This window comes from Carassius carassius, chromosome 1, assembly GCF_963082965.1.
Source record: "Carassius carassius chromosome 1, fCarCar2.1, whole genome shotgun sequence".
Taxonomy (NCBI): Eukaryota; Metazoa; Chordata; class Actinopteri; order Cypriniformes; family Cyprinidae; genus Carassius; species Carassius carassius.
In genome coordinates, this window is record NC_081755.1 from 48,594,991 (window position 1) to 48,607,393 (window position 12,403).

The 12,403-nt window shown below is 38.8% G+C and overlaps 1 protein-coding gene across 1 annotated transcript; it reads left to right on the forward strand.

The window, feature by feature from the left end:
* The first annotated feature begins 5,255 nt into the window (after positions 1-5,255).
* LOC132142819 (GTPase IMAP family member 8-like) lies at positions 5,256-7,757 on the forward strand. Its single transcript, XM_059553019.1, has 3 exons — positions 5,256-5,712; positions 5,986-6,393; positions 6,685-7,757. The coding sequence occupies exons 1-3, from the start codon at positions 5,256-5,258 to the stop codon at positions 7,731-7,733; spliced, it is 1,914 nt and encodes a 637-aa protein (XP_059409002.1). The 3' UTR covers positions 7,734-7,757.
* Positions 7,758-12,403: the final 4,646 nt, after the last annotated feature.

Here is a 12,403-nt window from a genome sequence, read left to right on the forward strand (position 1 = left end):
CCGCGGCCACCCAAACTTACCTCTTCCATCCTACGGCCTGCGATGCTGATACAGTGAGCATGAAGTTCCTGTTGGATGCTGGTGAGAGCCTCCTGACCACACTAATTTACCTTTCCATCTTTCATCCGGAGAGGCTTACCCGTTCAATGCCGTGAGTACAAGCTCCCGTCGGATGTCGGCGAGAGTTTCCCGACTAGACAAACTTACCTTTTCCTTTTCTATGGACAGAGAGGCTTACCCGTTCGATCGTGTGTGCTCCCGTCAAACGTCGGCGAGAGCCTCCTGGCCAGACAACCTTATTTTCCAATCTTTGGTCGGAGAGACTTACCCGTTCGATCATGTGAGCCCCCGTCGGACATTGGCGAGAGTCTCCCAGCCACATGACATGAGGCTTATCCGTCTGATGCGTGTGCTCCTGTCAGACGTCAGCGAGAGTTCTCCCGGTCGGGTTCCATACTTGCAGCCATTTGCCCTTCGGCCCCTGAATAGCAGGGGCTTATCAGCCAGTAGGGCCCGTACAACGACACCTTGACCTATTCAAGTCGAGGCAACTCGAGGCCTCCCGGTCGGGCGATACAAACACGCCTCTCCTCCTCATCGGCCGGTAGGACTCACTGTTCCAACACTGTGAGCCCCCATTGAGCATCGGCTCGAGCCATACCGACCGGGCGCCTCTAACCACATAGTCCAGTACCTGCAGCGGGTAGGGCCTACCTTCCCAACGCTTAAGTCGCTCACATTGGAGTACGTAGGCTCTTCCGGCCCGCCAACAAGATGACTTATCAGAAAATAAAATCAGCCCCCGCCAGTACTCAATGTTATTTTGGGGGGCGTCCTTAATCTGGCGGCTGTCCTCTTGTCCATTTGGTTTTTGGGGGGTACTCTAGGTTCGGGCCATTCCCGAGCTCGGAGCCCTTCCCTGGACAGCACAACCAAATACGCATACCATACCTCAGCTAATTATATGTAAGCGTGAACTCGTGAAATGATGTTCTCGTTAACAAGGTTCGGGAGGAGCGCGTCAGATACTAGCCTAATCAACACAGGTGGACCACAATCTAGTAATCAATCCCACAGTATAAATATCGCTGACTTACCTCTATCCATTGACGGTTAATCAGCATCCCTTCTCCACCCCATCTCCTCACTTCAAGTTCACTTTATAATTAGAGCCCTTCCCCGGACAGCACGCCAAATACGAATAGCATACCACAACTAATTATATGTACGCGTGAACTCGTGGAATAACACATCACAATAGTTTTGGCAATGTACTTTTACACTGTTACATTAACCTCTGTGACCTGATAAGTAGAATTCTGCCAAATACATGTAATGTTTTTATGCAGATTTTCCTTAGCCATACCTGGAAGCAGGTGCTTTGCTAGTGAAAGGAACGGTATTACTGAGTATGGGGGCTCCTGCGATTTCTACCAAGAGGGAACTTCAAAACTAGCTACATCCATATTAATCCAAAGAATTGCATTTTGTCTCGAAACTCTGTCTATGTTCATGTATTTCAGAGGTTGCTTGTCTACACTGAAATGTCAAAAAAATGACACAGAAATGGCAAAACATCTAAATGAATACGAGGGATATCTATCCATACAATAAGCAGCACATGACTTAATATGCACCATTATTTTTTTAAATACCTTCATTTTCAAAGTCCACATTATAATGCAAAAACAAATATGGGTGGGAGAGAGTCTGTAAAAAGCTCAGTTTTCACTGGACATAAGCATTGTTTTAGTGTGGGTGGAAAGTCAAAATGTTGGGAGAAAGCTGCATTTTGAAATGTAAATAGATTAATAAAGATGTAGCCTAATATCTACACAAATAAATCACTTCATCAGAGGACACTCAGTTTTTCTACTGTTAGTCAGTCCTGTTATAGTTTATGAGTAATAGGGATGAGATTTTAGAGATGTATATGGGTTCTTATATCATTTATCATATTGTTTTCCAGTGATATAATAAGTTAAAAAATTATACAATGGACTCATTTATAGAGATTGAACAAGAGTGTACCTCTGATTTATCAGACAAGAGCATCAGTAGCAAAACAAAAAAAAACTTTTTGTAAAAAGACTTACAGTTGCTTCTCAATGAATTAGAATGTTGTGAAAAAGTTATTTTATTTCAGTAATTCAACTCCAGATTGTGAAACTTGTGTATTAAATAAATTCATTGCACACAGACTGAAGTAGTTTAAGTCTTTTAATTGTGATGATTTTGGCTCACGTTAAACAAAAACCCACCAATTCACCTTCATCTCAACAATTCTTCATAAGACCAATAAAAAATAAATAAATAAATAAAAACATTTATTGAATTGTTGGCCTTCTGGAAACTGTTAGTTTACTGTACATGTACTCAATACTTGGTAGGGGCTCCTTTTGCTTTAATTACTGTCTCAATTCGGCGTGGCATGGAGGTGACCAGTTTGTGGCACTGCTGAGGTGGTATGGAAGCCCAGGTTTCTTTTGACAGTGGCCTTCAGCTCATCTGCATTGTTTGGTCTCTTGTTTCTCATCTTCCTCTTGACAATACCCCATAGATTCTCTCTGGAGCTCAGTTCTGATGAGTTTGCTGGCCAGTCAAGCACACCAACACCATTGTCATTTAACCAACTTTTGGTGCTTTTGGCAGTGCGGGCAGGTGCCAAATCCTGCTGGAAAATGAAATCAGCATCTTCAAAAAGCTGGTCAGCAGAAGGAAGCATGAAGTGCTCCAAGATTTCTTGGTAAACGGGTGCAGGGACTTTGGTTTTCATAAAACACAATGGACCTACACCAGCAGATGACATTGCACACCAAATCATCACAGACTGTGGAAACTTAACAGTGGACTTCAAGCAACTTCGGCTATGAGCTTCTCCACCCTTCCTCCAGACTCTAGGAGCTTGGTTTCCAAATGAAAAACAAAGCTTGCTCTCATCTGAAAAGAGGACTTTGGACCACTGGGCAACAGTCCAGTTCTTCTCCTTAGCCTAGGTAAGATGACTAAGGAGTGGCTTAACAAGAGGAATACAACAACTGTATCCAAATTCCTTGACACGTCTCTGTGTGGTGGCTTTTGATGCCTTGACACCAGCCTCAGTACATTCCTTGTGAAGTTCACACAAATTCTTGGCTGCAGTTCTCTCGGTTGGTTGTGCATTGTAACAAAAGGGTTTAAAAGAGTCATAAAGGGTTATTATTAATTGCATTCATCTTCAGGAATTATTTGTAGCATTATAGCATTAATAGTATAATAAAATGATTTGTTCATCCACAGGGCGGACAGTGTAAACCGTTTATTTTTTTCTCTAAGTAAAATTATTTCTCTGGCCACAAAAAATAATTTTACTACTAATACATTGCTCCCAGAGCAAGTAACAAGTAATCGTCCTGTGAGCAGCAAACACGGACAACCAAGTGTGAATACATATGAATGTTTATTAAACTAGACTACAGGGTAACATGCAACATCTGACTAGACACAAACATACACATATTAAACACAGATGCCAATGCAAGGAAGGCATGGATGGAGAGAGAGAGAGAGAGAGAGAGAGAGAGAGCACACTGCACAGAGAGAGAACACACTGCACAGAGAGAGAGCACACTGCAGAGAGAGAAAGAGCAAGAGCGAGCGCTCCTGCACAAGACAGTGGAAAGTCATGGCAGTATTTACTCATAAACTAAATCACAACCTGTTAAGAACCATTAAAGAATCTCATCAGCTTATTTAAAAGGGGTCAAAGCCTAGAAGCACATCTAAATAGTTAACAAGAGGTTTACTTGCATTGGTTCTGTAGTTGTGGAGTAAAGTGTCCCGGTGCCTGTATAATGCATAGATTACTGTTGAATCCTGTTAGGAGTGAAACCTTCGTCATTTCATCCATGGATTGACTGCTCCGAAGTGAAGCGACAAAGTTGCTGAAAACTGCCAGAAGATCAAACTCCCTGGAAGGGGAGTTGCTAGGTTTCCAGGGTGATGGGTGTCTCCAGGGAACCACAAGTTGGGTGTGGAAGAGTTTTTCTCTGGTTTCCCTGTAACACCCATATTGGATAGACTGACCAGTAAGAAGGCATATAGTTTTGGCAGGAAAGTGTTTCTTTGTCCCTGTGACACCTCACTTGCATTCTTTATGACAGGCGTGATTAACTGGTCTAGTTTAACTCAAAATATAGTACAATAGTATGATGCATTTCATGATCACATAGAGTACATAATGGTTTGAGGAATAAAGAGATCATTTTGATACCAAGTAAGAAACATTTAGAAGATATTAAACCAGATACATTCAAACACCTGAATATTAGCATTTAGAGCTCAACTAATGCCAATAAACAGTGGTAACTAAACTAATATAATAGGGAAACATACTGACAATGCATGCATGTAGTAGATGCATTTGTAAATAATTGATTATGGTCTAAAATTAAGAAAACATCTTTGTGTGTGTGTGTGTGTTTTGAAATTGTGGAGACAGACCACTGGTTTAGTCAGGCCATTGGTGCCTAGCACAGGGGCCATTTGCTCCTCCTGGAATGCATTTGACGTCTGATGGAGAGTAGCAGAAAGTTGCTGTTTAACATCATCTTGATAGTGGGCGGGGGGAACCCCTGGCAATTTAGCACCCATAAATGTAGAATGTGACGCCATGTCTACAATTTATATGCAAATGTCACAAGGCTAAAAGGGATTTCTTATATATATATAGCCCCAACGAACTTACATGATGCAAAGCAGATGCTACAGCATATTTTTTTCTCCACACTTTTCCCTTCCACTCAACTTTCTGTTAACATGCTTGGATACAGCACTCTGTGAACAGCCAGCTTCTTTGGCAATACATCTTTGTGGCTTACCCTCCTTGTGAAATGTGAGCCAAATCATCACAATTAAAAGAACCAAAGACTTAAACTACTTCAGTCTGTGTGCATTGAATTTATTTAATACACAAGTTTCACAATTTGAGTTGAATTACTGAAATAAATGAACTTTTTCACGACATTTTTTGAGAAGCAACTGTACATTGCAGTGTATTGATGTGTATAACAACAAATCAATATAGCTATTTATCTATTCTAGACAATAAGTTTCCCAGTCTGTCCATTGTGTTATTTGGAAGTTCTTCATCTGTCCAGTTTGGACACGAAAACCTTCTACTTGGTGAAAAACAGACACATGTGGAAAACACTGAAGTATCCAGGATTGAGCCTTTACAGAAGAAGATATCAGAATGCCACATCTCTGTGTTCAACATGATTGACTTACATAAGTCTGAACTTTATCTGGACTGTGTGGATCATCACATTGGTCAGCTTGTGAATGAAAATGAATTCCACGTTTTCATCTTTGTTGTGCGACTGGGCCAGTTAACCAATGATGATAAGATGAGTCTGGAATGGCTTCAGAGTGTGTTTGGTGACAAAGTTCTTCAGTTTGTGATGATTCTCTTCACCTACGAGAGAGAAAAGGAGTGTAACACTATAAAATATGATCTGAAGAGAAACCCTGATCTGAAGCAGCTGCTGGAGAAATGTGGAGGAAGATTTCAGACCTGCAACATGATGATGAACAACCAATCAGAGATGAGAGACCTGATGAAGAAGATTGCGCATCTGTTTAATGAGAATCAACAGCAGTGCTACACTGGAGAGATGCTCAACACTGCATCAATAAGGAAAAAAGAGCTGGAAAGTCGTGAACATCAGTGTGGTAAGAATTAAGTTTTTTTTCTATGATGTCTTTTTCAAATGTTTTTACGTTTCTTATATATTACAGATTTTTACAGAGTTGTTTTTTTAGGTTACACATCAGAAATGGAATCAAATACACACCTGAACTTAATTTTACTGGGGAAAAAACGAGCTGGGAAGAGTGCATCAGGAAACACAATACTGGGACAAGAAGTTTTCATGTCAAAGAAAAGCTCCAAATCAGTCGCTCGAGATGCAGTTGTGAAATCTGGGACTGTTAATGGGTTTCCAGTCACTGTTTACGACACACCTGGATTCTATGACCAAACGATGAGTACAGAGGACATTCAGAAGATACTGGATAAGGTTCTCCTGAAATGTGAATCTGGTCCCTGTGCTTTTTTGCTGGTTATCAAAGCTGATAGTTTCACTGAAGAAGAGATAAAAACTGTGGAGAAGATTGAGAAGCTGCTCGGAGAAAAACGCTTGAAAAAAACCTGGATTCTGTTTACCAGAGGAGACGAACTAAAAGATGAAAACAAGACCATAAATGAATTCATCAACGAGACTGAAGAACTGAAGAAACTCGTTCAGAAATATGATCAGAGATACCATGTGTTCAACAACAAAATAAGAGGACATAGTGACCAACCTCGATTACTGCTGGTAAAAATTCTCCAGAGATCTTTTGGAGTAAAGGGTAAGTCTTTAGAAAAATTATCAAATAAAATTTTTTAAACTCCTGTTTCTTTTTCTAACCCCATCCAGGAAAAGTGCTTAAAAAGTGCACAAAAAAACTTTTATTTCTCAATTATACTACTGCAACTGTACATGTGTTTTTGTGCACCTAAAACTCATGACTGTTAACTGGAAAGTTGTTAGTTTTCTAACTGCACTTCATCAATCATGGTGTTTTTTCTTGAAGGATTTTCCTGTAAATGACTACTTACATCTGTTTTCTTTTCTTTTTTTCTTTTTTTTAAATCATCAGATGGAGGAGAACTCGAACAGATTCATGTCAGTCCAAACACTCGTAATGAACTAGACACTCCTGTCTCAAGTCACTCATCCAGAAGGATTGTTCTTCTGGGTAAAACTGGAGTTGGGAAAAGTGCAGCTGGAAACACAATACTGGGAAAGAAAGAGTTCCGATCTGTGCTGAAAATGAATTCAGTAACCCGTGGATGTTCAGAGAAACATGCCACTGTTTCAGGCAGATCTGTGTCTGTAGTTGATACTCCTGGATTCTTTGACACAGAGATGAACCCTGAAGAGTTAATGACAGAGATAGCACAAAGTTTTTATTTATCCAGTCCTGGACCTCATGCTTTTATCATTGTGTTCAGAGTTATTGACAGATTCACTGAACAGGAGCAGCAAATTCCTCAGCAGATTGAGATAATGTTTGGTCAGGACGTGTTAAAATACTCCATCATTCTCTTCACTCATGGAGATCTGCTGAAAGGACAACATATAGAGAACCTCACGGATGAGAACTGTGCTTTTAGACATCTACTTGAACAGTGTGGAGGCAGGTATCATGTCTTCAACAATGAATATCAGAATAACAGTAAGCAGGTGGATGAACTACTACAGAAGATTGACTCATTGATAGAGCAGAATGGAGGAGAACATTACAGTAATCAGATGTTTGAAGATGCTCAGAGATACAGACAAGAGGAAGAAGAGAGGAAGCTGAGAGAGGAAGAGGAGAGAAAACAACAAGAGGGGGAGCAAAGACAAGATGAGACTGGGGGAATGGTAAAAGAGGAAGTAGAAAGAAAAAGTGAAAATCCTGAGTTTAAACAATTTTTAACCAAGTATCAGGCTACTTTGAGTCTATCAGCTTTTGCACTTAGTAAAAATATGGTTGCTGGTGAATTTATCGGTGTGTGTATTGGTGGAGCTGTTGGTGTAGCTTGTGGACTTATCGGTGGCCCGGCTGGTATAGCTGTTGGTGTATTTGTTGGTGGAGCTGTTGGAGCAGCTGTTGGTGGAGCTGCTGGTGCAGTTATTAGTAAAGTTAGGCGTAATTTGTGACAAATCCTCATGGCCCACAGGTTTAGGGTAGAGATGGTGCATGCTTCTGCCAAATACTGTAACTGTAAATATAAACATTCACATGGTCCAGGGTTCCTTGTGAAAGCCCTGTGTGGAGCTGTTGCTATACCACACCAGTCCTTGATCAGTTAAATAACTTTGTTCAATAAATGGTTGTATTAATACATTTACAGTTATTATACATTTTAAAATTCAGAATATATATTGGGTTATGGGAAGTTAGGGTAAAAAAAGCTTAATTAAATGGTAGCGGTACTATTAGAGAGATGGAGCATTATCTTGTAATTCTTAAAGAAATTAAAAAGAATCGGACTTAAATATATTCAGTGTCAAAAGATAAAACAATTAATTTAGAATTTCCATCACTGTTTGCTATGTTAAGGTGAGATTCAAATGAATGTATGAAAGATAGATTCCACCTCACACCTCGTCTCACCTCATTGTTCAGTCTTGTTTATTCTAAGTAGACTCTATTTCATTTTCCTGTGCTCCAACAAATATCTCCAGTGATTATCTCCAGCGATTTCCTCCTGTCTTCCCTTTCTCATGTTCCCTGTGTTGTGTAGACAAGATTACCTGAATAATTACCCCTACAATGAGGTGTGCTCACTCCAGATCTGCTCCACCATCCACGATCTCCTGCACCTGCAAACAGGGAAAGTCTGTTTATCACTCTTATCTTCATTCTCTGCAATATTGAACTGCAATATTGAACCTGCCATTACCTTCCTTTTCTCAGAGATATAAATAAACCCTATTTGCATCTTCTTTCAGTCTGTCTACATCATGTAACATTAAAATAGGTTTACATCATTTTAATGAAGCATTTGAACACAATGAAATAGAGCTGAATGAGTGGCACTTCATGCTGTTATGAAACTGGAAGAGTCTGGTGACTGGAGGCTGCAGGGGAAGATTTTCTGAGCTGGTGGACCAAAGATGAACCCAAAGAAGAAATTGAATGGAGATTAGAGCATGTGAGGTTTTCTGTGGAAATATGTCACATTTAACACTTTCTGTTAAACATTGTTTATTTTATAAGATCATAGATTGCTTTTCCTGATGATAAAATAAAAATAAATACATTTGTTTACTTAAAGTGTGATCTAAATGGGCAAAATCAAGCCATTTATATGCTACGTGATAAATATGACTCAGTTATTACTAAATAATGCCTATTTACAAGCTTTTAAGCATTTTAGCAGTGGTTTATTTGAAGCAGATGATCAGTACGTATTTACTTGCAATTTTATAGAGATAATTGAATATAGATTTTCTGTGACAAATATGTTTTGCCTAATTTTCTAAAATATCTTATTAACTGTCAAAAATTGTATGGAAAATCTCCTGCTCTTATACTGTGGTTTTGTACTTATGCATGTTTTTCTATAGCATCATCTTAATCAAAGAGTGCATACGGTATTTTCTCTGTCCTACATGTCCTGACATTACTATGAAATTTATCTGTACCTCTATGTTAATCAGATGCTGACAAAAGATCTAATAAATTAATAAAATGTTACTTTAGTTGAAGCTATTATCATTCTTTCAAAGTACTAGGCACATTTCCATCTCCATCTGATGACTTCTGCTCGTCCACTCAGCTTTTGTGAACAGGGATTGAGTTCCGTGTAATGGTCAGGTGGAGCCAGGGATTGAACTCTCTCTTTCTTAGCGTCATCAAACCAAGCGATTGTTATTGTTTTGGTATTGCGCCCTCTAGTGGCAGGTCCTACAACCTGTACCTTTAACTTACTGTCAGCAATACCCTGAACTTTCGGTTGATTAACCCCAAAACTTGCTTACTCGAGGTATGTGATTCCAAAAACACGTCCGGGAGTAAGTTAAATACAATTAAGAGTATGTTCCTAGTTTAGACTCAAGACATTCTCAACAGAGCGACAAATCGACGAGTCACTATGAAAACGGACACTGAGAAAAAGCGCGCCATGCTGCTTTTTTCCTTTTTCCTTTTCAAGTGTTTAATTGAATTTGAAAGACATATTTTGTTTTATTTTATTTTTGTATTATTTGGTTTTGGAGGAAACTGAGTGTTTGCTAGCATAAGGTTCTAAATTGTGGGACCTGTAAGGGTACTGCATGGGTCTTAATTGGGCAATTCATGTCAGACCCCTTTGGGCCCCACCTGCCTAAAGGGGTTTAAAGTGGGCTAGCACCAGGATTCAACCATGAATGCCCCTATGGGCTTAAAGTGGGCTCTGTAAGGATCTTTAAACTGATTACGATATTTACCAATGTTGAATTTTAAAGGGACTGTAAGTAGGAATTACTCCCATCTAGTGGTGAAATTGTATTTTGCATTCAAACTAATTTTGCTCTCCAGCGCCTCGCTTTTTCAAATGCGCGTTGCATCTACGGTAGGCGATATGTACCAAAAAGCTTTGACAGGATGTCTTCTAATAGCACTTCGTTTTGGCGACGATGTTTTCTTCTTCTGTGGCGCGGCATATGTATGGTCCATAATAAGAATGCAATCCAGTCTTTTAAACTTGCCGGTGCAGTTTCAAGCGCCTCTCACTGCTCTGCACCTGCGTTTCTGGCTCTGACCGAAAACGCATTGTGGAAACGCGTTGGCTTAGTACTTTTTGTCCCTCTCTGCTATTATAGTTTTGCAAGATGGCGGAACTACATGGAAGCCTCTGTCGACCTACCCGTCCCATGTATATAAAAATAATAAATTCTTCATTTACGACGATTAGTTTAAACATTGGCATAGGTATTTGTACACCATTGAGGGCATATTTATGAATAAAAATATTGATTTTAGATAATAAAATACCTAAAAAGTTACTTATTGTCCCTTTAAAGCCAATATCGGCCGATAATATCGAACATCCCTAGTTGTCTAAATATGTGTTTCTGCCCCAAGGGACAGGCGTCTGGGACTGAACTATTATTTTAAGTGTTACGGTAGGCATGTAACCTTTCTGAGAGTCCACTAATCAGCATAATTCAACATAGCGTAAACTTTGACCTATTTTGATGTTTTTTTTTACATTTTTGGGAAGTTAAATTTTTCATTTTCTGCACGACTTACAAAAATGACTGATGGATTGTTTTGGCAAAAGATCTACATGTATGCAATGTTTGTTCTTTGGTGACTAGCGTGACTTGAAATGTATTGAGTTTCAATTACTCAATCTCAACATGCTTGATTAGCCTACATGTAGAGTTACTACAAGTTACTAAAAATTGTACAGTGAGTAATTACATAACTCAATAAGCCTACATAGTTACATAGGCCTACTCTGCGCCTCTGCCATGCAGGACCCATGTGTTCCCAGTTCAAACCCAACATAGCACATAAATATGCCATGCAGGACCCATATACTGTATGCGTTCCCAGATCAAACCCATCCGGCTATCCCCACTCAGCCCACAAATGCACCATGCAGGACCCATATATGTTGTTTCCAGTTCAAACCCATGGCCACTTGGCCCATAAATATGCTATGCAGGACCCATATATGTGTTCTCAGTTCAAACCCATGCCCAGTTGGCCCATGCCTGCCCCTTATGGGGCCCATGTGAGCTTCCTATGTGGGACTCATACTACATGGGACCCGCTGATTTCACCCAGTCAAAGCCCATGCCCACTCAGTAACCATGGAACTTGTACTTAACCCATCAGGGCCCCACATGTCATTGCTGGCTGGGTAACAGTTACTTAACCTGTTAACCTGACCCCCCATTATGGGACTCACAGCTGAAAGTGCTCTACCTAACTTATAATTGTAATAGTTTTCTACTTCAGTATCGGGCGCCGTTTGTAAAGCTGCTCATGCTGAAAATAACAGCAACATTTTGTCACATTTAGCTTCAAACAATGTAAAAAAAATTAATTATATGAATACGGTATGAATTTTTTGACGGTCACTTTTTAGCACATTTACAACAATATTTGTCAACTTAGAGATATTTTAAATAGTTAAATATAAATATTAAATGTTAAACCTAAATGTTAAATGTTAAATCTAAATGTTAAATCTAAATATAAATATTAAATCTAAATCTAAATGTTAAATCTAAATCTAAATATAAAATCTAAATGTTAAATATAAATATAAATGTTAAATATAAATGTTAAGTCTAAATCTTAAATCTAAATCTAAATATAAATGTTAAATCTAAATCGTAAATCTAAATATAAATATAAATGTTAAATCTAAATCTTAAATATAAATATAAATGTTAAATCTAAATCTTAAATCTAAATATAAATATAAATGTTAAATCTAAATATTAAATCTAAATCTAAATGTTAAATCTAAATATAAATGTTGAATCTAAATGTTAAATCTAAATCTAAATCTAAATGTTGAATCTAAATGTTTCGGGTGAAACTAAATATTTAGCTAATATGCAAATTCAAAATGCCGGAAGTGCCAAAATAAAAGCTCGATGAGGTCAGTGTGTGTTTATAGCATCGTGTTAAATAAGGAATGAATAAAAATCACCTCATCTGAGGAAATTGACTCTTGGACATGGATTATCGTGATAATGACTACCGTTTTTTCCGGACAATAAATCGCACTTTTTTCATAGTTTGGCTGGTCCTGCAACTTATTTATCAAAATTAATTTGACATGAACCAAGAGAAAACATGACCGTCTACAGCCACGAGAGGG

Excerpts from the sequence above, each read along its gene's own strand:
- LOC132142819 (XM_059553019.1), top strand. The coding sequence starts at position 5,256 with ATGATTGACTTACATAAGTCTGAACTTTATCTGGACTGTGTGGATCAT. Across the intron at positions 5,713-5,985 it reads AAGTCGTGAACATCAGTGTG|TCACTGTTTACGACACACCT; the intron begins GTAAGAATTAAG and ends ATGGGTTTCCAG. Across the intron at positions 6,394-6,684 it reads GAGATCTTTTGGAGTAAAGG|ATGGAGGAGAACTCGAACAG; the intron begins GTAAGTCTTTAG and ends TTAAATCATCAG.